At 41.4% G+C, this 26,300-nt stretch overlaps 2 protein-coding genes across 2 annotated transcripts; both read left to right on the top strand.

Annotated features, from left to right (window-relative positions):
* The first annotated feature begins 3,620 nt into the window (after positions 1 to 3,620).
* LOC124310483 (homeobox protein Nkx-2.5-like) lies at positions 3,621 to 6,766 on the top strand. Its single transcript, XM_046774492.1, has 3 exons — positions 3,621 to 4,541; positions 4,661 to 4,749; positions 4,843 to 6,766. The coding sequence occupies exons 1-3, from the start codon at positions 4,238 to 4,240 to the stop codon at positions 5,614 to 5,616; spliced, it is 1,167 nt and encodes a 388-aa protein (XP_046630448.1). The 5' UTR covers positions 3,621 to 4,237; the 3' UTR covers positions 5,617 to 6,766.
* A 6,034-nt stretch (positions 6,767 to 12,800) lies between these two features.
* On the top strand, positions 12,801 to 19,585 carry LOC124310484 (homeobox protein bagpipe-like). Its single transcript, XM_046774493.1, has 3 exons — positions 12,801 to 13,818; positions 18,182 to 18,398; positions 18,500 to 19,585. The coding sequence occupies exons 1-3, from the start codon at positions 13,323 to 13,325 to the stop codon at positions 18,831 to 18,833; spliced, it is 1,047 nt and encodes a 348-aa protein (XP_046630449.1). The 5' UTR covers positions 12,801 to 13,322; the 3' UTR covers positions 18,834 to 19,585.
* Positions 19,586 to 26,300: the final 6,715 nt, after the last annotated feature.

Below are 26,300 nucleotides of genomic sequence, written 5' to 3'. Positions count from 1 at the left end.
AAGCGTTAATCGTGCCAAAACGAACCGCGCTTGATCCTTCCACCGAATCTTCATCTCATCCCAAATTTCTAACTAGTAATTTTGGATATCCCCGTGATCCAACGTCCGCATCACGTGTTCCACGAAATCTTGCGATAACTAATGATCTCACCGCGAGTAAAAATTGATCATCGATTCGAGTGCGAAAATGACTCGTACGTTGAACGACTTCGGGCAGTCGATCAAAGGAATCTAAAGTCGGAAGTGCGGTAAGGAGCTGCTCAGTTTGCCAAAGGACTACTTCCGGTCTTTACTGCACGTCCACACAGGCGGTTTGAAAAGATCAGAGCCGCCGTTTTAGCCGCACTGTTGTGCAAAAGCTGTCGCAACCGGCGCCTATGCCAATGCCCGATTCGTGCGTGGATGCCTGGGTGCATCGGTTACGTGAGAGCAGAGAGGAAACCTGGAGCAGACGGACAGGCCGAAAGAGATCCTTGGAGCGTACGCGTATCTCCATGGGCGGTGGGACCCCCCATGCTAGTGAGACACACCACCTTCTCTGTAGGATTTTGGTAAGCGATGTCCGAGGGACCCGTGCCAGGCCTCGCCGATCGGCGTTTACCGCCATGCCATGGACACGGCACGGTTGTTTAGACGTGGGAATACAAAGCGCCCTTTTATATGCGCCAACGCCACCGTCGAGGCGTCTTTTCGACGGCCAGCGTTCGTCCAAGACTCTGGAATCGGACACCGCGACACCCGGCTGCTTAAGCCTCCTCCTGACGCCCCCCGGGCGTATTCTTTTTACACAATTTTACGCTACTTGAGCTTTGACGAGAGAAAAATAAAATCGTGCCATTCGGAAAGGGGATTCAAGCACAATGCGTAATTAAAAGCGACTTGAACGGGGCTGAACTTGCGGAGAGTAGCCGGCTTCGTTAAACTCTTTGACAAATTTTCAGCGATAAATCAGAGGTCACAGCGAAATTACGATTGGAACGATGTCTCGACTCGGGTAGCCTGAAAAAAATTGATTCTTACAATCAGTCCAGACCTTGCTAATACAGGCTCGTCAAGTTTCTCAGGGACTTAGAAGTAGCCAGCCGTGATCCTATTCATCGAGAATTCATTCGTTCAATCACGCTTTTGTAAAATATTTTCTAACAAGTCGTTGCGACGCGTCATTTTTGACTAATGAAATTATTTTTAGCAGCTTTCGTTGAATTTTGAATAAATGGGGAAAAGATGTCAGAACCTAAATTGTCAAATTTATCGAGCGAATAATTTTTCAATTTTGCAATGACGTCATTGCTCCAAAGTCGTCGTCGTGTTTCAGGCGTCGCGCAGACGCCGACGCCCGCAGCGCGCGTTCCCACAGTTAAAAACGGCGCCTACTATCGCCTGGCGCCTGCATCTTACAGCTAGCCAGGCACGCGTCTCATTTTTCAAAGAATTAAAACTCGAGAAGGAGTCAACCGATCCCGGCAAGATTTTTACCAGATATTCACCACTCCGTCGTCCGAGTTGCTTTTAATTTTCATGAATTTAGCTGGTGCCGTTTAATTAATTCCGAATCTTCGAAACGGAAGATCAGAAATTCAAGTGTACATCCCGACAGACGCGTCTGGAACGTGTTAAGAAAAGAAACTGACACTTGCTCGGCTGAGCAGTCGCTGACGGTGGGAAAATGAATTGTCTTGTTTTTTCACATCCCGGTTTTGATAGAGTTAACTTTTCCTGCTTTCCTTATCAGCATTTTTGACTGACACATTCCCGTAAATAAGCTGCAAGTGCGAAAGAGACTCGGATTTAATTCGACACATTTATTTACCTTATCTCTAGTTAAAAATTGTAGACTAGTTTTTAATCTGCATTTACGTCGAATGATACCTGCACTCACGTATCTGAATTTAATACAGCAGATCTCCTAGAGCCATTGCTAATATTAACGTCCCGCTGAGATATGAGCAAAGGGCAATGATCGAGCCAAGTTCATTAGCTTCGAAACGTGAGCTGATCCGCGTAACTTGTTCAATTAATAAATTTGAATCATTAAACGTTTGATCGTGCAAGTCATGTGGGTGTGAATCGTATAAGGAGCAAAGTATAATTCTACTCATCGTGAGCTGAAAAAACGGATTTCAATATCCAGCCCCCTGTAATTTGCAACCATTGCTTCATCGGTACGGAGAAAAACGTGAGTCAATATTTAATGTTAAAATACTCCGGCAAGCTGGTATCGTCGGGATTGGTCCAGACCTTCTGAAAAGGCGGGTCTTTGCCTCGATTCTCCGCCCAGAGAGTCCAGAGCTGATGCAACAGTATGGCTGGCTAAAAAATCTAATAAAATTCATCGACACACGTCAATCAATGTTTTCTACAAATATATTATGATACGAAATGAACTTTGTTCCAAAAGTCGTTCTGTGTAGTTCGAGATATAAAATGTTTTTGCCAAGAAAAAAAATTCACTGTACTTTTAAACGAGTAGCTATTCGTAGGGTGAATATATTTACAATAATGTAGTACGCGAAAGATTAGTTCGATAAAACGAGGCGTATTCGAAATGGCAACCACTTTTTACTGGAACACTAGATAGCAATTAAGCCGATCCATTGGAAGCTTAACGAGCTCCTAATGTTTCAGACTCTAATAATGCCTATTTTCTTCTTACCAAGAATGACGATTTTTTCCGAAAATACGATACTTCGACTGATACTAATACTTGCAAATCAAGTATTTTCCATAAGCCTGATTGAATTAATTATATTCAATACATTCAGTCATAAGGATATAAACACGTATTTTTGTTCTTCACAAAAACCTGCCGCAAAAAAATTCCTCGGTTATCGTAGGTACGTCAAGAACATGAATTACTACACAAATTGTGATGCGGTACCGTTAATTTTTTTCTCTAGCATCAGCTACATGCAAAAGTAAGTAGACGACGAAATGTTTTATTTTTTTTTACTAAGTTTTCATAGATAGAAACCCCTAAAATATTTATATTGTATCTGATGAAAAAGTAACTGACAAAATCGCAATTCTGATAGTAAATTTATGCTTCTTGCTATATAGGATAATCACGATTGAAAAATTTGAATAAGTCCAACCGATAAAAATGGTGATATCGGAAAATTTTTAAAACACACGACCTAACATTTTAAGGGCTGATAGCTGGGAATATATTCGACATTATTAATTCGAATCGAATGCTGGAAAATATTTATTTCCGTTAACCGTATATTTATCAGTAAAAATTTGATGTTTCTAAAAAATGTTCGCAATGTCAGTGAAGTATTCTTGCAATTTCTCGCGAAATAAACTAATCCAAATATCAATTGAATCCAGTCTCCATATTTCAACCGGAGATTATTCGGAAAGAGATCTCAATGAATCGAATTTGTAAATGATCGATGCAGCGCATACACAAATCGCTTAAAATGATCGTCTCGTACTGGCAACCAAGTAGGCAGGTTTGATGTGTGGGTTAAAAATGGCCGATAATCTGTGAGCTCACCACCACAAACGGCAGTCGGACATCCGTGGGTTTCTCCGACAGTGAACACTTGACTGTTTGGAAAGGAGTCGTGGCGAACCTCGGCGCGCACTGTGCCTTTGCCCTCCGACCTGACCGGTGTGACCGCATCACGGACCGAGAGATCACATCGTCCCAATTAACCGTTTCACTGGATTTTACTAAGTAGTCGTTGTGTCACATTTAGTGACGTCTCCCCGCCTCACGTGCTAGTGCAGTAAACCTTCAAGTGTCTTACGGTCGTTAGTGTATATTACAAACGTCAGAAGTGGATGTACGAGGTTTTATTACGCTGTAAAATCGCTAAGCGTGATTCCTCCCGAAATCCTTACACATCGAGGTGTCAAACTCAATGAGGATCCTCCTCGGGATTGAAGAGGTGCCGAAATATTTCGCGACAACTTCCGTGACACGTGCGTGATCGGTCTCGGCTGGTTGATAAATTTCCATTTTTTGTTCGTTCGAGAATTTTTTAAGCGGAGATTGAAGTGTGACAGTGATCGGTGCGGCATTTAAATATTGTTGGATAAAACCGGTCTTGATAATTCGAAGAAGTCACCCAGTGTGTAAAAGTAATCCAAATTCTTTCTATACGGGACAGATTGCTTCCGCTGCATACGTAATCAGGGAAATTTAGAAAACGAGTGATTGTGGATTTGAAAATAAAAAAATAAACATTTTACGAACGTTGAGAGGTATTAGATTTGAAAATGTGTTAGAATGCTGTCGTCCTTCACTTCGGCAACCCCGTTTAGCGTCCGCGATATCCTGAACGAAGATCAGCAATTTTGTGCCATGGATTGCTATCCACAACAGCAACAACAGCAACCTCAACCACAACAGCATCTCCCGCAAGATTACTACACGTATAACATAGTGCCGGATAACAACTGGGAGGTAGAAAAGTACAAAGAGCAACAAGGAGTAATTTCCGGCTACCAGAATTACCACCCCGAAATGAATCACGTTCACCAACTGAGTCAAGTCATGCCGCCGTATCAGGAGACCTCGGTTGCCGAGGATGGTGAGTAGTTGCTTTCCGTTTACACCCATTTTTACATTAAATTAAATAACTCAACATTCAAGTGCTGCGACCGTTAGGTTTGAATTACAATATGCACAGTATCATTTTCCGATTCACAGGAAACGTGGTAACGTCCAGCAAAACTGAACTTCGAAAGAGTCAGTCCGGGAAAAGATCAAAGCGAAAGCCCCGAGTGTTATTCTCGCAGGTGAGTAGAACAGAAAGCAATATACTGTTTTTACACCAAATACGATTGTCGTAAAAAGGCTGCTAAGATAGTCATGAAATTGTATATTTCCAGACCCAGGTATACGAACTGGAACAACGCTTCAAGCAGCAAAGATACCTGAGCGCTCCGGAGCGAGAGTTACTGGCCCAGACATTGAAGCTGACGAGTACGCAGGTGAAAATTTGGTTCCAAAACCGGCGGTATAAGAACAAGCGGGCGCGACTCGAGGACGCGGAAAAGATGCAGGCACAGAACATGAAGAATCAGTCCCTGAAGAAGATCCCGGTACCGGTACTGATCAAGGACGGAAAACCGAACATCCAGGACGCGTACAGCACGCCTTACTGGCCGAACCTGCGGCCTGAAATCGGGATGGGAATGCAGCCGGCTGAATTCCGCTCCGGAGACGTCAGGCTGAGCCCGGAATTCAGGGGAAATCATCAACCCGACATGCGTCTCGACACGAGCGTCAGCCCGGAGTTCCGATCGGATCTGAATTCGGAACTCAGCGGACGGTCCAGCTTGAACTCCGATGTGCACAGACACATAAGTCCCGAGTTCAGGGCGAATTTAACGCCGGAAGTTCGCCCGGCGATGCAGTGCGACGGAAGATTGGTGAAGACCGAGTGTTGCGTGAATCTCTCCAGCGATGGTTCGCCCTATTCCGATCACAAGATCGTCGGCGTCGAGGCCAAGCCGATGACGAACGAAAACAGAGTAGTGCCGGAAATTTTGGGTACGGATTACAATTTCTCAAACTACTTGGGCCCGCCGAATTATCAGATGCAGTACGTAAACTACATGGACCAGGTTCCGATTGAACAGAACCTTCAGAGGCTGTGGTAGTGCAATATCATTTTAGGCTTCGCTGCGCCAACGCTTAACCAAAATTATAACCAAAAAGTATTCACTAGGATTATTTAGGAAGTTTGAGTAAGCAGGCTGACGTTCAAGTAGGATGATAATACTCAACGTAAATAGGCTAGTTAACGAATATATAGGACACGTTATTGGCAGCTGTATTTTCTAGAGTAGCTGTAGGATAGTTTTTTGTTCTCTATGTTTTAAGTGCCGCTCAAGAGAGCAGGGCGGAAATTGTTTGAGTGCTTTTTGCGGAAGCATCAATTCAAACCTATTCAACCTGTGTCTTCGCCAAAAACTGCAGTTGACGCATTCTGTTAACTTACGTCGCGAAGTTCAAAATTTCTGTATCGCATTGGAATTATCGTTATAACTATTATTATTAGTAGTAGTAACGCCGTTCGTGTACGTTGGAAAATTTATTTTACATACTTGAATGTAGTTAATCGTGTCAATACTGCAAAAGTACGCGCTCGTACAACCGATTTAATACCGTTTATAATTCTTCGCAAACCTTCCAAGTTTATCAGAATCAGTAGACATTAATGTTGAGTAAGAAAAAATTTTACTGATAAATTTTGAAAATAAAATCAATGCCAAATGTACAGCTAATCGAACCGAGTGTCTTCGCATTGTCGTTAATAATTCACGGTTTCATTGTTCGAAGGTTGATTTAATCCCGTTGCGAATTTGGCAAATAAAAAAAAGAACCAAAATATTAAGTTTATAAATAGGTGAGTTCTGACAGCTTGAGCAATCCCAGGGGCGCTTTTAGGTTATCAGCCAAAGCACGATGGGTCATCTGGCAGTCAAGTGGCCCAACTATAGCGTACATATAGGTGGTGCCTTTACTCTCTATACTATTATATCGCCTCGTGTCTTAGCATGGTGCTACTGATGCCATTAAGGGTCCTGGGAACGTAACGATAAAACTGTCAGGCTTAATTTTACCCGCCAGGTATATCTGTTCCACGGAACAAGATAATATTCTCAAGTTGGCGCTAAATAGCAGCCCACCTCGATTCCGATGTCGATGATTCTGAAACCGCTTGGCTATATTTTATTCCAAAATTGGAAAAGCACCTGCAGCACGTGTTGACCATGATTGATACCAAATGTACTTAATAGTTATTTTAGCCAAATAAGAAGCAAAGAGATGGATGTCTTCTTTTTTTTTTTTAATAAACTGTTTACAAAAAAAGAAATATTTTCCCTCAAATTTCCTCCAATATCACAAATATATTCATGTTTCGTAGATATAAGTTTTATCTCCTGGTAAACGTAAGGTCAACACTTTAATCGCAGGACAATGGATCATTCGTTATTCAACCAACATGTTCAGATTCACCCTTATTTGTTAAACAGAACTCCATTACATCGCCATATATTCATTCAATCAATCATGATAGGTACCGTTCAACGTTGAAATTTGATCTTATTTAACTATACGTAAAGCCAGAAGGGTGACTACCTCCGCGCATAATGCATCAGATTTCCGTGTTCCATTAGAGCAGGCAAAATCTTCCCCCGCGTTTGTATTCTTTTATCAAACTCACGAGATCGTAATTATTTAATCGTACGAACACGGAATTACAAAAATTTTCAAAATTATTAACCATCAGTTTCAATTTCTACCCTCGCACTATTTCGAAGAAAAAACAACATGTTGCAGGTCAATTTGATGTGAGAATCACTATGGAAAAAAAAATGACGCTAGAAGACAAAAATTGATTCTCCGTTGCGAAAAAAAGCTTATCAATAATACAAGGGGGTCCGTGCACTCCGACATCTTCTAATACATACGCAAACTCGGTAAGCACGCGGAAAAGCTTTATACGAGTCTATATGGTAATGTGGACTAAGTTCAAATTATAGTTTCACGAAAGCTGTTCGCTTTACCGACCGTTGCGTGAGCTTTGCAAGCTCACACGCCGGCTGAAAGTAAAACCGAAAACATTTACCGTGAGAGGCTAATGGTCTTCTGTAGCAGCCATGGGGAATTCCGCGACAGTGAATCATTCAGTTTTCTTTCGACGATCAGCGAGTCAGCCCGAAGATTAGTCAGACCTCCGCTGCGATGATTCGCGTCACCCCTTTGACATGTGAAAAGTATTTACTCTGATTTACGTAATACAACACTGTCCAAACACCCTTCAACTGTTGGAACAACTCGAAAGCCAGGCTCATGACTGCGGGCATATTTTGGACATAATTTGGACATTTGGGTGTCACGAATCAATTAGCTAAGTAAATTAACAACTCGATAACTGGGGCCAATTCAAAGAGCCTGTTTGAGCAACGCTCAACATTAAATCTGCACGAATTTGTTATGTAATCGATCGTTTCCAATTCGATCTTTGTCTGTAGGGTGAATTGGGATGTTGCACAACGTGGACGTGCGAAAAGCTTTGGACAGAAGGATCATATTTGAAAACCGCGGAATAAGAGCTAATCCGATCTAGAATAGCGTGGAGTTATACTCTTGTCTAGTTAACCCCAATGTTAGTATACCCTGGACTTTATATGCTCGGGGTATATCCGAAGTCAGGCTAGAGTTTAGAGTGAATATACCGGGCGGTGAAGGCACAGTAGTGTATACTAAGCACTAATATTACATCTCCGGACTGACAGACACGCGGGACTCTAAAACCCAAGACTAACAAACAATCCGCAGTCATCCGGTCCCGGTGTTTTTATAATTTTACCAAGACGCCCTCGTTGGTTGGTTACCGGTTTGTTACTTTCTCGTTAAATATGCGTCGGTGTAGAATTTCTGAGATTGCGATTGAAGCTTCCTTCCCACCTCGTACAACGGCGCCCTGAACGAGTGCGCGCGACATGGAATCTGGGGGGTCGTGATCGGAGAGCCCGTTCCTCCGGCTCAACGAGCCGAGACTGTCACGCGAATGCCGTAATACTTTCAGAAGAATACTTATCCTTTGATCCAGCGTCGGTCCGATCAATCGACAAACTGTCGAGTTACGGCGATCAGCAGTCGATTGAAAATCTTAAAAATTTCGAAAGCATAGCAAAATAGGATTGCAATTTCCTCGGACACGATTATTGATCACTGATTGAAATGTGTTTAGAATCCACACCTCCGCATTTTGCGATAATCTTAATATCGCTTCAACGAATTCGCGAACAGTATGCTGACAATGAAACATTTTGTTACACGTTCCAACAATTACTGTACCGAATCATCCAAGTGGTATACAACCGTTCCGTAGAGTTTTAGTAGATATTTCACCGATGTGAAAAACTGGGTCAGCATAATTATGCTAATTTGCAATTGAAATGCGACTCCAACTGCGCGCATAAAAGCGATGTTAAATTTATTGAACGCGCTTCACTCCTTTCGATTCGCGTTGAATAAAGTGCCTGTTGTTGTAAGGACGAAACGACGACCTGCCTTCCTGGCACCCTTCAGCCACCGTATGATTGGCGTTGGTATGAAATACAGACGGAAAAATCGAACGGCAGAAAAGAAGTAACGAAAGTAAGAAAAGAAACCCAATGATTCGCCGGAAAGAGGGATGGACGAGATGGAGGGTGGAGGACGGCGGGAGGGTGTGGAACGGTCTATAAGGTATAATTTTCCGCGCCAATTAAGGTCTTTAAGGTCTTTAAGAATCGCAACCAATTGAGCAAGAGGGTCAGAGAAGACTGGCTTAGGGGAGACCCCTGTCATTTGTTATTGATTAGATCCAGTCCAAGTAAAGAAACGACTCTTCGTGTCACCACCGACGAAACGGCGGATACTTCGAACTGATATGGAAGAAATTAATTTCACAGTGAAGTTTAGGCAATCTACGCACGATTTTCAATGCTCGTTGGTCTAAGGCTCGTCATTTTAACGAATCACTTATCACAACGTATGGCTGCAGCATGTTTGGCTCTGCGAGAGATAATCAGAGTTTTCCCGCTGAACATATTTTAGTCGATATTTCGGAAAGTGCGGTAGAAAAAATTTATTTAAATTCTGATTGCTCACAAATGAGTCTCTGATCTTCAAAATAGTTAATGGATACGATTGGCAACTAGATTTTTAAATGATCTAATACGAAATTATAAAGCGTGCAAATAGTTGTAATTTGAATTTTAGATTTTACATTCAACAATTATGATCAGTTGATTGTTGAAATAGTGAAATGAAACTATGAAAAAAAGTACAAGATTCCGATGTGCGGATACACTGTTAAAAATTTCGAGTTCTTGTCACGCGAAATTTCACACGGTTTTGGGCAAAACCGACAATTTCCTTGATTCACTTTGAGTCTGACTGCACATTCGTGTAAAATTTACTTAAAACCGTGTATAATGCTCGCGCAAATTTCCTCGTTCGGGTCAAAATTCGTTTGAATTTTTTTGAGGTTGAGTACAATATGCACGAGTTGGAGTAAAATTAAATATGTGTGCATGAAAATATGCGTGTAAAAACAAAAAGGAAATTTTTTTTAAAGGTATTTGCTCAGTGATGCATCAAAATTCGTGAATGGTGCGAGAAGCGTATATTATCGGTTGAAAATACATCGCATCTTGACGCTTCGGACATTGAAAAATATTTTTTTAACCCATATTTCATAACTGCTTGCCAATAAATGTGATTCGATTTATAAATATGTTGCAAGAATTCTCGACAGCCTTATAAAATTATTTGAAAACATCCACTTCAACAATAAATAGTAATTCATTTTTATTTTTGTGGAATCACGATTCTGACGAAGGCTGCAAATTTTTATTGAAAAACCATGGTATTACGTAGTTCGATTCGAAATTAAAAGAATTTTATCAAAACCTGTGGGACGTTAATCGGAGCGCCGGTCCGTTCCGTGGCCGACTTCGGGTCATCATCGAGTCAAGTGAGGCGTGAGCTACACTTCTGCGGTTCACACTTAATTAAACAGACTATAGGAGAGCGTGGAGCCGTAGGAGTTGCCACGTGGCAGACAATGGTGCAAGTCTTTAGCGCCGATTGTCATGTAAAACATACCCTATATATGCAACGGGCAGGCAACACCGCCTCCAGCTAGGGAAACGCCTGCATCCGGTACACCGTAACTTGTTACCGATGTGAAGATGACTCTTGCCTCTCGGAAATCATTCTTTAAATAACCGAACTGATCGCGATACGCTATCGGTTGAATACTGGTAGAATTAAACGCGTCTTCGCTTGAAAAGCTATTTCGGAGCAAACTAATAAACTGTTGACGGAATACACCGGACATTATGTGAATATTGAACGGTGCTGAAAGCGGTATTGACTGTCATTGCCGGTAACACTGCTGAAAATTTTCTTCTTTTCAAGTTTTGAATTTACCTGCATCAGACACTGATCATTCGTTCTATTGAAAATTTCCCATCGCATAGTTGTGTATATAATATATAGTCCGGTAATCATATTAACATGTTTAGTGCACTTTTCAGTCGTGGCCAGGTTTCAATATTAATGGAATTCACTATTCACTCGTCAATTGAGCTTCGATCGATTAAAAACTTCGAGATATATTATTTTTCAATAACTGCTAAGGCTGTCCGGAGTTTGTTTGAACGCAGTCAGATCAGAGTGAATTTAGAAATATTTGAAAATCTGAAAGCAAGGGTCAGCTAGTTTCTTTTGATTAGAATCATGTGAAACTGAGAATATTTGCAAGAGACATCAGTTTTTGCATTTAGATGTATTCGAAGTAAAAGCAGCAGCGAGAGATCGGATCACCCGCTTTTTCGATGCTGCGCATTCTCTGATCTTTAGTTGTTTAACAAAGTTACCACTTTCAAGCGAATGTTGAATCCTTTGATGCTGGGAAAATTACTCTGGTTAGCAATTTATTTTTACAGTAAATTCCCCAAAGATTTAGAAAATTGACGGTTAATTTCCCACCGTGCAGTTTCTGAAAAAAATTATCGATGTGCGATACAATTATTATATGTTCACGTTGTTCGCCTGGTAGAGAAATTTCTTAACAACGGTGATGAAGTCGAAAAATAAAAAATTGAACACAATTTGACCTAAGGTGTTACAATAAATTGCACTTTCATTCTTTTTAAATCCAACCGGAAGCGCGCTACTAAAAGATAACTTCAACGAATCAATTTCAATTCGTGGAAAACTTGATCCAGATAAATTAAAACAGGCGTATATATGATTGAATTGCTTTATTAGTTCGATTAGAGTTTTCATTGGTAGATTAATAATCTGCTCTGCTGCTAATATAAAATCAATATCCTACTGAAACCGTATACAAGACGATAGATGTAATGGTATTAAAAAAAAAAAACAATGTACGCTCACTCAATATTTGAGTGATCTCCTAGATGACAGGATGACAAATCATCGTTCCCCCACCCCATCAAGTCCAATCGACTATTTCTGGGTCCTCGGTTTGATCGCACCACGAAAAATTTTAAACCGTTGCCAAAAGCTACTCATCATTCAAGAGGAAAGAATATGCAAAGATAGATATCAAAGGCTGTAATCACATCGCGTTAATACTTAGTGGAATGTCATAGAATAAAATACGCGACAATACGTACGTACGTAGGTATGCACAATATACACGTAGGTGCGTAGAGGTGAAAAAAAGTCTGGCGAAAGCATCCCTCGCGGTATCCGCTGTGAATCATATTAATACTCAGGGAATACTCAGTTTAAAAGCCCTCCGAAAGCGTCCCCCTCCGTCCGCCGCACTTTCGCAGAAGCTTCCGGGCGAGCTCGCCGACTGAGGGCGTCCAATTGGCTGGTCGAAAGCTCGCTCCCCGTTCCGTCCGGGGATTGGTTACTGGGCGAGGCTTACGCGGGAGTGAAACGGGTCTAATCTGATAACGCGGTAAGGTTGAACAAGAATGAAAGGCCGAAAGCTCCACCTACTCGTAACGAGTGAAGCAGGAAGAGACGCGCGTTCGCTCGTAAGCGCGAGAGAGACGGAAGATGCTGCGCGCACGACCGGATTTCTCAATGAGTGGAACGAACACAGAAGCATCGGGAGAGCCGTGTGCGTGTGTCGAGACGCGTGCGAGGGAGGAGGGAGCATGGGATCCGTAGGGAGTGGGACTGAGACGCAACGACGGTGTCGAAGGAGGGAGATCAGAGCTCTAGTGGCGATCTTAATTTGAAAAATAAGTTCGCCGTGCGTCAAGCACACTTGCTCGAAGCACCCTCGGTCAGAAGGGTGTTTTCTCAGGTCGTCTTGCGTTGTTCTTAGTGATAGACAGTTACGATTGCGGCAACGTTCGGACAGTTCGAGTTTCATTCCAATGTACCGTACTACTCGAAGGACTCGAGAGTATTTGGATGGTGATTATATTTAAGCTAAGTTGAGATTGAACTAGTTTCGAAGCATATTTTATCGAGCAATAAACCAAAGTGCGTCGGAGTCAAGTTGTACTCCACAAACGTGAATCACCGAAGGAATATAAAGCGGGAAAAAGACTTGGTTTTTTTTAGAAAAAAACCTGGCCCGCAAGTGTCTGTGATATCACTAAAATTTTCAAACCATGGTTTCACTCGAAAGTGTGGGTACTTCTGAAACGCTTTCTTGAACTAACCGGTGTAAGCTGAAAACGCGCCTCTGTAAGAAGACTGTTGAAGACGCGTTGTTCCGGTCGAGATTTCGCGTATAAAAATCATCGAAAATCAAAACATTGCAAAAATTTTGAAGAAGGGAGTTGTTTCGAAAACGTCACGTCGCGACATGATGGACGATCCGAAAAAAATAGAAGCCTCAAACTCGCCGAAAGGTTCGCAAGGCTCCCAACCGACTCCTTTCAGCATAGCGGATATTTTAAGCCGCGAAATATCCTCCCAGGAACCCGAGAGACGTCAAGACACTTCCGAAGAGGTTGAAAAACTGACACATCCTCTTCAGGGTAAACTCCTCGTTGAATACGCGCGCACCACGAGCAGCCACCCTTTGACAGAAGCCGAGGCTCATCTTCAGGGAACCCGGTTTCCAAGATTTCCGTCACCGGAGTTGAGCATGGCTCGCGAGCTCGATATCCTCAGACGAAATTTAGCCCAGGCCAACCTAACCGGCTTCGGGAATCTTCAGCACCTTGGACAGGGGAGCTTCAAGCACTTGGAAACTCTCGGGACGATCGCGGCTTATCAACAGAGCGCCACCGAGGCCAGAGACTCCGCGCAGCGACAACAGGACGAGGCTTTAGATATGAGCAAGAGCAAACTTTTCGGTAAGTGGAGGATCAGCTAATTGCTCGTTTTATGCATCCTTCACTGCTGGAAAAATCCTGTGCGCGTTTCTACGTGGACTACAATTTAATGTCAACCTAACGCTAGCTGATGTACAATTCCCAAGTCGAACATGGAAACTTTTCTACGTGAGAGTTCGAACTCACGAATTTCAGCACGATCGAATTTTAGAGTCATATGGTTTTCACAAATTTTTTTACACCATTGTACGAATCGGCATTTCATCCAAGCATAGTTTTGTCACCGAAAAACAGTCGAGATCCGTCATGCGTCAGAATTTTTCGTCGGAAACCCTTCAATAATTTTTATCGGACGAAGTTGAGCGATGTTCGAATCTAACGGTCACAGTTCGAATATGCTTTTGCTTGAAAAAATTATGGACACGCGTGCATGCTTCCGATGCAGTGGCTGTTTCAAATTTTCTTAGACTTTCCCTCGCACGTCTCGACGGTTTTTTGTCGCCAAGTTATGCTGGATAGAAGAAAAAAGGAACGTTTCAAGTGTTATTCGAAAGAAAACAAGACAAATAAACGCTGCGTCGGCCGAGGCATGCATCGAGCGGTTCAATCTCGGACTAAAAATAACAAATTTGAGGGGTGAAAAAACTAGGGATGATTTCGGTAATAATATCATAAAATGTAGCTGAATATACTTCGCGACGTAAAAGGTGCGACATAAATCAATCCAGAATAATCGACTGTATAGGAAAAATACCAATTGCATTAAAATGCTACGGATGATTAGGAAATGGAATTAAAATTCATAGTGTATCGGAAAATATTGACAACCCAATAATCATTGTTTGACGTTGATTCGGTTGATTTATATCCATTCTGAATTTCTTTTTTTAAGTCAACTCGGCCAGCGATAAGGTAATTGAATTTAATTTTAGTAGCATGAGTGGCACTTGAGCTAGCAGACGTCATAAGTGGCCACTACACTTCTTGTTGGAAACGAAGGTTGGGGGCCTCAGAGACGCGGGCGGCACAGACCCAAAGCACTTGTACGTCCGAAGGACGTCGCAGACAGGGATGAGGACAAGGGCAGAATCCTTTGGATATAGGGTTACATGCTTCCCCGCATACCGCCACAAAGTACAAACAGAGCAGCATTCTCCTAGAGTGCAGAATCAATCACAGGTTAACAGCTTTTATCGCGTAACGCCGGGTACAAACGCACTCGAGATCAGACAAAACAAAATTATCCGCGTAATAACGGTAAATTTTTCTAACGAATCAAGAATTTTAAAGCACCGAACAACGGAAGTCCGAACTTGGCGTTGGACGCAAAACAAGCTGAGAGCATCTCTAGTGGTTTTACACTCCTGCGAGAGTAGGTATCTAGAAACTGATGGTAGAGTTTAATTTATCACCGCGAGTCAAGATTGCTAATGCCGAAACACTCGAGTTGAATTTTGATAATTTTCCAGTGCCGGATAGACACGTGTGAAGAAACCGAGAGACTGCGAATCGTGGAATTTTAACGTCACTCAAATTCTCCCGTGCATTTTCGAAATCGGTAATTAAAAAACGTCCGCGTCAGCGAGAGAAGCGATTCGACCGTGTTCTGTAATGACAATGGCCTGTTTACTCGCGGTAAACTATATCCACGTGCAAACACTGTTAACATTTAGTGGCGGAGGCGAGGCTGCAGCAGAGAACGAAGTAGAGCGGCGGCGGTACGACGGGGACATTTGAACGGAATCTATATTTGATCACTTTGGACGTCAAGTTGATGTCATCTCGCGCTTAATGCGTCGAAGCCCCGTCGCTTGCCAAACATCCTCTAGTGGGCTTGATGATACGTATAGATATAGAAGTAGGTATTAACTCTTCGCAGACACGTGGTGAGTACACGTCTCGGAATCGGAAAAATCTGCCATCATTTTCGAACCTCGTTACCAATTTTTTCTTAATGAATCGTAATCCACTGACTGAGTCCGAACCAATGTAACCTTGAACCGTGATGTTAATTCGCACCGGGTATCGTTATAGACCAATTGGGAGAACGAGAAAAGTGCTCAGAGTCAGCAATATCGTAACTGGCAACGATGTAGTGAAAAATGAAGCAAAAATTTCTATCGTTGCGTTCTCACGAAGGGAACGTTATCGGTGAACGGATGTCGCGTGGTTGAAAACTGGGAAAGCAGTTATGAGAAAATTGTGTCCCATTGGCGGACAATTTCCTGTTAGGTAAATGTACAAAAGTGCAGAACCCTACAATTAACTAATGCGTTCTCACCTTTTACGGCAGTGATACGTTGCGGGTGGCAGGGTGGCACCTGCCGGTACCTGGTGCCGCTGATTCAAACCTCTGCACTTATGAAATTACCCTCTTTTCGCTTCCCAGGACTTTTGCTAGTTTAGAGTTACTTAATACGCTAATGGCACCGAGCGACCCGCAACTCATCTCGACGCGGTTCTTCGCTATTTCACGATGGTATAATGATGGTAATCAGAATGACAAAGTGAGAACTTTGTTTAAATTGTAATTGCCTCGAAAATATACCTCAGAAGTTACTCAATTTTATTCAAGTTTACTTTTAAGAGTTATTATCTTCGAATCCTGCAGGTGCCTTAATGATATCGTTTCATTTGACAAGTTTGAGAATTACGAATCTGTAACTTCGGGGACGTTATTCGAACACTTCGTATACTCAATCCAAGTCAAAACAGTGATAGTAAGGAATAAAATTGATTGCTGTCTGAACGATGAAGTTTTCGTTCGCTAATTGTTTGAAAAAGATTTACATTCGTCGGAGAAGCATATGGAACTTTTTGATTAAAAAAAAAAAAAAAAAAACGTTTACTCTGGTTATATAAATCCATTCTAATAAACTTATGAAACTTATAAATTTCATCTTTGTATCTCTCGATGCTTCGATACCGAATGTTTGAAATATCAGACGGCTCCATGTTCGTTTCATTGATGTACGTTTTTCGAACAATATCAAACGCAAAGGATCTAATAGTATCCAAAAAGCGGTTGATCTGATTACTCACGAGAACTGCTTTCACGTTGACTGTGTCTAGCTACAAAAGGCAAAGGCTTAAAAGTTCCGACTGATGCGTGAAAAAAAAATTCCCTTGAAATACCTCAATTCGATGAGAAATACGCATTTCTTTGAATGAAAAGGCGTTTGAAAACGAAATGAAACGATGGAACGTCAATACACAGAGTCGAACGTGTAAGGGTGTATTAAAATTGAAGTAAAACCAAAGATTCGGGCAATCTGTAGGTGGGATAGACCAGATTTGTTTTGTATACAAACTCGTCGAGGAATGGCGGTATTATTTCTAACCGCGGTGAGGAAACGTCGTTTGCGAGAGTGCAAGGATACCAAACTTCACATGGACGAACGGTACACAGATTTGGAACTAATCACCGGATCAATGCACACAAGACGATCGGGACGTCAAATATTTCGCCGCGCTGCTGGCCGAGTCAAGTATCGTTTAGGATCATCCAATAATAAAGCCTGCCGAGTAAACACATCAGAGTAGCGGCGACATGTGTTAATGTTTGAACGAGACATCAAAAGCCAACAAGTCCCTTCCACCCTCCGTTCCTTCACCCCGGGCCCGGTTCGTCGCTCCGTATGTCTGTGTCTCCGTTCCTCGGTTACTTTTCCAAGCCTCGCAAACGGCTTACTCGATCGCGACTCGCAGAGCCGAAAGTACGAAATGTATACAAACGAGCCTGATCTAACCATTCGTGATAAAAGTGGCACATTTCATCGAATCCTCATCGATAAAAGCGGCGATGTTCCCATCTCTCAAAACAAGGTTCGCTGTCAAAGCTGGACCATAATTCGTATGTGGCACCTCTGTTTCACAGATGCTTTGTATATGTAATTACAGGAGATAATTGAAAACGTACCGAGGGTCTTTTACAGGCAGCAATGATCCTCAGGCTTGTTCGCATGCACGTCGTTCGCACGCATGCAAGGTACACGACACCTTGCTCCTCTATGTTATCGAACATTAGAAAATAAAATTAAACGTCCGCAGGGTTGATTCTAGATCAGAGACGTTAGTTGCTATTATCTTATTTAATAATGATAAATTGATATTCGAAAAAAGAGGACGGGAGGTGTTGTATACCTTGCATTCATGTGAGCCATGTAAATAACATACAAACTGCAACCTGGCTTGTCCTTTGAAATAAACACACAGTCATTTCACGAACCTCTACTCAATTATCTCCCTGGTCCCGTCTCTTGAAAATGATTAACAATAAACAAATACAAAGAACATAACGCGTACAATTTCGGTAACAAAATTGAAGAAGGTAACTTGCCGTGGACCGAAGCTCAAAACCACCGTTTAACATTTATGCTCACAGACGACGTCGAGGAAGATATTTACGACTCTCAGTCTCACGGGCAAACACTTCAAGGCAGAAAGAAGAGGAGCAGAGCTGCCTTCTCTCACGCACAGGTATACGAATTGGAACGACGATTCGCGGCGCAGAAATACTTGTCAGGACCGGAAAGAGCCGATCTGGCTCGAGGCCTCAAGCTCACCGAGACCCAGGTCAAAATATGGTTTCAAAACCGAAGGTATCTATCCAGTCACCCGGTTTCTCTATTATCCGACACTGCCGCTGCTTCCCGAATACTATTACATTTCTAACTCAACGTTTCCTCCTCGCTGATTCAAGGTACAAGACCAAAAGACGCCAGCAGCAGGAACTCGGCGCCCTTGTAAACTCTGGATCCGCACGGCGAGTCGCGGTTCGCGTTCTTGTTCACCCGGACGAGCATCTTCGAGGGGTCCCGCTTCCCGGTCCCGGCCAAATTCCCGGACAGCATCCCGGCGCCCAGATACATCCGGTGAACAAGGCGCTCTCCGGTTTTCCCTACTACTGCCTCCCGTATCACCCCTTGTTGTGCCCACCGCTTCATTCCGCTCAAATACAATCCCAGACCTCGATACAGGATATGAATCAGAGGCAACGAGAGATGCAGCTTTCGAAAAATGACGACGAAAAGTAATACACCGTTACGATAGGATTATTTTGAATATTGGACCTACGATTGGTTTACTATTTTTATTTTTTTGAGAAGCTCAGACACGGTTTACAACTTCCCAAGCTACGTGACCATTCGTTGAAACATTACGGAATTTCAACTGGTTTGCGAATATTGTATCCGCGAAACATCGTGCAGAAAAAGAAACTATAATTTTATTAATTTTTTAAGATCGTATATTATCTGAACCTTTGGACATGCCAGCCAGCCGTTAGAATATAATTGTATAAAATACTAATAAAGGCACCGGAATCGTGTATACTGAATAAGTTGTAAAATGAACAGACAATCGGGGACGGAGAATTTTAAGAATTGAAAGAGAAATTGGGTTCAGAAGACATATGCGTTTGTTAAAACTTGTTAATTATTCTTCCTCAAAAATAAATTTGGATTCATGAAACGAAGAGATTCGAGCACTCGTCAAAAATTATTGAATAACTGAAATTCACTGACGGCACAGTATTTAAACGCCAGATATAATATGCAATTATTTTTTTTTTTTTTTTTTTTTTTTGCAGTCGTTTTCCCGATGCACGAATTTCTTCGAACTCAATAGTTATGATAATTATTAGAAATATCTAATTACGTTCTGCGGGAAACTACAGAATCGTTGATATAATAGCTTATTTATTATAGATATTACGAACTGTGTATATTAGAGTGTAAATAAATGTATAGATTGGGACCTACGGTCTGGATATGAGGAACAAAAAAAATAAAAATACCAATGAAAAGAAGAACGTGAAAAAAAATTTACTGCCTCATTTTCCCCGTAACTCTAAAAATGGAAGAAAGAAAAAACCGTCACAAACCTTAGAAATATTAAAGAATTTAACTTTTCTCTTTAAAATGTAAGTCCCCAGCCATCGTGATACTCAGCCGGCAATACGGTTTCACTTTTTTTACACCCTTCTTGTAATTTTTTGTCCCAAAATTGGATTCTTCTCCTCTAAAAAGATGTAATTTTTTCTTATAAGTGTTTTAATAGTTCTGTCTGCCCGGGTGGGTGGCCCGCAGTCAGAAGATATGTTTATTCAGTCGCAGTCAAGCAGACTTAACCGTAAGCCAAGAAAAAAGTAAGATCTGACACTCATCTGTTGTAAACAAAAGAGTAACGTTACATCGAGCAAGTGACTTTGGTTCGAGCCGGCAGAATCTTCAAGAACTGTCTTCTGAAAGATGATATAATATTTTTTCTCAAAATTTTTCTACACACCGAAGCATATCGTTATTATAACGTACAGAACAGAGCGACAAGAATTTCGTTGATTTAAAAATGAGCAACGAATAATTATTCGTTGCCTCCTGCAACTTCGTCTTTCTTTCACTCTCTTATTTACAACTTTTGTTTCTGGAAGCATGTATGCAACGTTTTTTATCTGTATATTTTTCCAACTTCCACCTAGACGTATAGGTATACATAACGGTGTCGGTAGTTATGCGAGTGTTGGTTCTTTGTTACATGAATGTATTCCGATTTTTTTTTTTTTCTCTCTCTACACGGAAGATAATGTACAGGCGCTTCTGCAGTGCATTAGCGCTCTGTTTATAACAATTTCTAAACATTCTGAGACCATCATACACTTCTACCGAAGCAGTCGCTTGTCTGTCTAGTTGTAGCGTTATTCGTGCCGAGGCTAGTCCTAATGACTTGTGGTTTTCCGACACTTTTTGCAATCCTGTTGATAAAAAAAAAAAAAAAAAAAAAATTGGAATGCAAAAGAAACCGCTGAAACTTCTAAATTTATCGCAAATTGACAAGCTATCAATAATCAAATGCGATTATTCAAAGGCCTAGAGCCAGAAATTACTCCAGAAGCTCTTTAATATCGACTCACTGCTAAGCCAGGTTATGAATTTTTCAGCTAGAGACATGAAATCTCAATTATCACTGATATATTAATCATTTGGCTGTAAAATTCAGCAAGACAGGATTGCTACCGGTTCTTATCCTGACTTATTGTGGACACCAAAAATATTATTTAATGATCAATTTTGATCCTAGAATTGTTTTTAAAGTCTAGCAAAAATAATTGCGACGATAAATAATTAACACATGATGTAAAATAACGCAGGGTATAAAAAATATATTTAAATAAAACTCACAGGATCAATTCATGGCATGAAAAATCGTAATCTCTGTCACTTTTGCAAATAAATTATCACTAACGTGAGCAGTGATACCTTTATACTTATTAATGAGCCCTAAAACTTGTGACCTGCTTAAAATTTTCGCTCAGCAGATGTGTCTTCCACATCGAAACTGTTGAGGTTCGGTGACCTATTCTTAGCCGACAGTTTGTTGCATCTTGTTCGCGGATTATTTAACGAGGGAAGAAGGCAAAAACGCGGAGTGCAGTGCTGAGAGATACAAAGCACGGGCGTTTCAAGCTGAGATTCAAGCGGTAATTAAGTGAGGGCGAGCCTCCTCGGTGTCCACCACCTCCTCCTTCTTCTTTCCCCCTGGTTTACACATCTTTATTCATTTTCTCCCAGTTGTTTGATTCCACTTCTTAATTTCGTTCGCTACTTGGCCAGGGATTCGAATGTCACAATTGCATAATCGACGATCATTCGTTGGAAATGAACAACTGATCAAATCGTTCGATCACTAAATCGAGTTATACTATTCATGCTGTGAGAAAATTTTTGGACAAGCAATTCTTTCGCATCTTATCATATTACACAGCTGATTAATCGTAAAAATCGGATTACTCATTGGGGAAAAGTGTGAAGCAAGGAGGAAATTATACTTGCGAATTTCTTGGCTTCAGAACGACAAAACTGGCGGGTGAAATTTATTTAGACAATGAATCCCTGGCGGGCGGATTGAAAATGTCTGATTTTTATTCCGGTCTGAAATGACGCGTACGCAATCTGTAATCGCCACGGTGATGAATAACTTTATTCGCAGGATACCTATATACACTTGCCTCGCAAAACGTTCCATAAAAGTAAATGGAACGTCGGAATTGCTTCCGTTGAGTGAATTTTTTTAGCTGATGCATTATTTGTCTTTAAAAACACGTTGAAGTCGAACTTATCAAGTCTCAGATCTATTTATGCGTACGGAATACCTAAGAAAACTAAGAAAAAAAGAAAGATTGAAAATCACCCAAGTTGTCATTGCGACAGCTTCGTGTGATAAAGATTTTATCGTCTACTCCAACGACAGTGTAACAGCAGCTGGGTGTGTCTGCGGGTATAAAACTACTAGATTCCGTGAGGCGTAAAACGTTCCCTGAAAGGTTGGCTCTACCGGGAGTGTGAGGGTGAATAAAGGGGAAAGAGGTAGCTGCCATTAACAACTAATGAAAATTAGCCATCGTCGCTTGATTGAGCGTCGAATCGTTACTCTCTTGTTTCACTTGGGAATTATCCGAGTTGCGTCATTAGACCTGCAAAGTATTATTCGCGATGCTCGGCTGTTTTCAGGGTCTTTTCCCTGCACACTTGCAGGTATCTAAACACGGATTTTCAGCAATTTTCGAAGCCCAACTCGGATCAGATATTTTTTTTCATCCCTCAATGGTGAAATTTCACACTCGCAACTTCGTACACGAACCGCCGCAGAGGTGATTGAGCTATAAAAATTCGAGATTCGTACGGAATATGAATTCGATTAGAAAAAGATTGCCGGTTGTAAGCGCGGCGAAGAGAATTGAGAAGAGTGAGATTCTGAAATTTTATTCAGAAATTCAGTTCGCCTGCAAGAGTTCCTCCGCGAGTGAATTGCGGGTTTGGAGTTTGAGATTTCTCGCGGCACTCCGCGGGCGATGCTCAACTTTTTTTTCCTCCTACCTCGCTCTTTTCCCTCGTTTTCCCGCAATTTTTTCCCCTATTTTTCTTACGTCCCGCGACCAATTGGGACCGTTGCCAAGGAGACCAAGCTACGTGGTTTCGACTATTGAAGAGGTTAAAGTGGACTTCGACTCAAGTCTCCCATATTCAATCCTCCAGATGCCACGGATTGACTTGAGAAAAAAGAATTACACAAATATAGGTAATTTTAAAACGCAGCCTCAGTTCAATTGTAACGGAGATATCCAAAATTGAATATGAGATCGCAGTTAAAGTTGTCGCAAATAATTACGATAAAAAATATCTTACGTGCCCAATGACCGAACGATTTCGATACTCAACTTCCTCTCGTTTCATTCGGTAAGTCGATAAATTTTCACTCGTTATCGTCGAATCAGAAGCGATCGATTAAAAGCGTTCGAGCATTAAGAATTGCGGAGGAGTGATATAGATTGAAAGCCGTTCCTGAACCGCTGGCAAGACGGAAGGAAAGGAGAGCGGATAAACGGAAAGATAGAATAAGTTGACGGGCTACTAAGGAAATCGTTTTTCCGCTTTTCCTCCCGTCTCAAAGAAGCAATTTACTGATTTTTCCTTCGAACGGCGTTGGGGAAAATTGTTCCTGGATTGGCCAATCAGTCCCGCTTCAGACTGCAGGGCCGCACCTACGAACGCCGAAAGTACTCGATTGTAATTTACATACCACATATTTTCTGTGTAGCCGTAAAATACGTTCGCAATTTCTTCGCATCCAGCGACCCGGGGAGCGTGTGCAAACGACGCAATACATCTCGATTAAAAATCGTGTATAACTTACGTGCGTTACGTACGATACGTGTATACGTGTTTCTCTAAGAGTGCTCGCGGTTAAAAGGTCACTTAGTCCAACGTTTAAGAGCTGTTTTTGCCAGAAATAAACTTGGAGTGGTACTTGAGTGAGTGCGTACTTGAAAAATACCCTGTAGCTTGTGCGGTATAATATCCAGGGCACGTATTATAGGCTAACAGAATTCGTGTACCGATGCTTTGCCGTTATACGAGTTTACACGAAAACTCGATGTTTATATCAAGGATATTAGCACACATCCCGATCTTTATACTCTACGCAAGTTTTATTCGTGGATATAAGAAGGAATCGCTATAACCGTGTGCTTTTCGCCGTTGCACCGTCGTCGTCGAAAGTTTAAGCCAATACTGCATCTGTCGTTTAACGTAAAAGTGACGAACAGTGTAATCGTTGTGATTTTATTCGTGAGAGCGTCATTTGGCGGATCGTTAATTTTCACTGTTTATTTCACATTTCTAATAATTCACTTTTCACTCCCTTCAGAAGGGCTCTTTCTTTCACCAGTATTTACAGAGTATAAGGTATCTTACCGAGGAAAAAGTGGACGAGAAAGTTTACTTCTGAAAAGCCACTTGACCCAAAAATGCTTCTGCAACGTACGACAAACTTCTGTGAGGAGTTTCTAGGAAAAAAAAAATCTATGATTATATCCTTTGAAATACCTTATTGAGCGTCATATTGGTTGTTTAATTATTCGTTCGTATATTTATTTATTTATTAAATCATGTACCTACCGCATACCCCACGAGTGAGTTTAACGCAATCCAAAATTACTTGTTTCTTTCTTCATCTCACATTAAATAAATTTGCTATAAACAATCGTTGAGATATTCAGAGAAACTGAATTTTTATTTTATTTTTTTTTGGAAATACGCTTTCTGAGACGCAATTCTCGACTGAACCTATGTATGCAAAGTAAATGGTATCCGAAAAACACTGATTCACCTTATACCGAAATACCACGAACAGTTTAAGAAACAAACGATTTTTTGTCTGTAAAATAAAATAAAAAAAAAAAATCATCACGAAACGGCCAACCAAAAGCTTCTAGAAAAGCCTGAAAGTTTGGTACTGAGATTTTCAGTATTCAATTGATCAAAAATGCTAGACCGCCGTACACCGGAAGTGAAATACTTGAGAGGCGCCGCGTCCGAAGATGTAGGGAACAGTGGCAATTTTTTTCCATCCAAATAGCCTATAAGGCGTAATGCGTGTGCCGGAGGCAATGGAGTCAAAAAAATTCGGCACCGATTGATAGAGGTGCCTTGTCGTCAGGCTAAAAGCAATCAAAATACAATATTTGAACAATTCGTATGCGCCTATTCCGTTAAACGATTCCGACTATAGAGACTATAAATAGTTTTCAAATTACCCCGGAGGGTCCGCGGAGCGTTTTAGCGGCCATTTTGGAAAAATAAACGACATACGAAACAGATGACTGCTTTGGCGAGCGAAGCTAACTCGTCAACGGAGTGACAGGCGTTGCTCGATTGTTTTTCAGTTTACGTTAACGTTTCGTTTTCGTTTCGAAACGGTCGTTGAACGGTCCGACCGTGGCTGCAGTCTTTATTGCTGCAGTTATATTGGGTGTTAAGCTGTTAAGCCTGAACTATTTGATTTTATGAGATTGCCACGGCGCCAGATGGCGACGGAGCTTCTCACAAACTGTTTGGGTTCATTTATAAAGCGAACTCTCCCCTATCACTCCCTCCCCGGCCGTTCGCTCTTTTTTCCGCGGATACCGAACGATTTCTCAAAAGGTAAATAATTTCACAGATATCCAATAATTCCATGATTCAAACCAAACTGTCCGCAAACAAGAAAACAATCTGATTCGTAATGCGCTGGAGATATAACACAAAAGTATATAATAGTATATATATATAAGTATACCGAACTAAATTTCGGTGCTACTGTGACATTCAAAAATTGAGCAAATTTCGGCGCTTCTACTTTTTTTTTCACAACAGTATTTTCCACGTTAAGGATAATTGTCAAACTTCGTGAAAATTTTTTTACAAAGAATACGATCGACAAGTGTTGATAGGTGGATTTTTCAAATCTGCCCGACCGACTCAGTAAACGTTATTTCCTTCAAGTCCCTGTCGATATTACGCTTCCGTACCGCGATCTAGCACGGTAGATTTCTGTGAGCAGACCTACTGACCGCAGGGCCATTTTACCGACAGTTTCCTGACTTATCGGCACGCCGACTCGAACAAAAATTCACTCATTTGCCAGATGGCGGAACGATCCTCGCTCTCGACTCGCATCGTACAGAACTAATTGTAATGGCTCATAAATCCCCGGGTTTTTTTTCTTCTATACCTCGTTTTTCCCCTCTTTCTTTTTCTTCTGCAAAGTTACTTTTTCTTATTTTTCACCGCAGCAGTGTGAATAATCGAATAATTATCTTTCCGTCTCTTAATTGGGCCACCACAGTAGAACTTTTTTTTTCCTCTCTCGTTTTTCTGTTCCTCTTTTTTCGTTTTACCTTCTACTCTTCAAACAATCTTTCCCGCTAAAAGCTTTCCCGAAGCGGTTAACGAATCGAATGACCGTCGGAATCTTTTTCCAACATGTTTTTTTTTTGTTTTCTCTTCTCATAGTTAGATCGTATCCAATGCGTAATTGTTACTGCAAGAAATATTGCACTTATCCATCAGTCGTAACGTAAATAACAAAACGAATAATTATATAGAATTTGTGAAAACAGTCGTGATTTTTTCCGCAATATATTCCGGTTGCGCGGTGAGTCGAAACATTTTTTGTTCGTAGATAGA

This window comes from Neodiprion virginianus, chromosome 1 (genome assembly GCF_021901495.1).
Source record: "Neodiprion virginianus isolate iyNeoVirg1 chromosome 1, iyNeoVirg1.1, whole genome shotgun sequence".
Lineage (NCBI taxonomy): Eukaryota > Metazoa > Arthropoda > Insecta > Hymenoptera > Diprionidae > Neodiprion > Neodiprion virginianus.
Note: the sequence above shows the minus strand (reverse complement) of the source record. Positions and strands in the feature narration are given on the sequence as shown.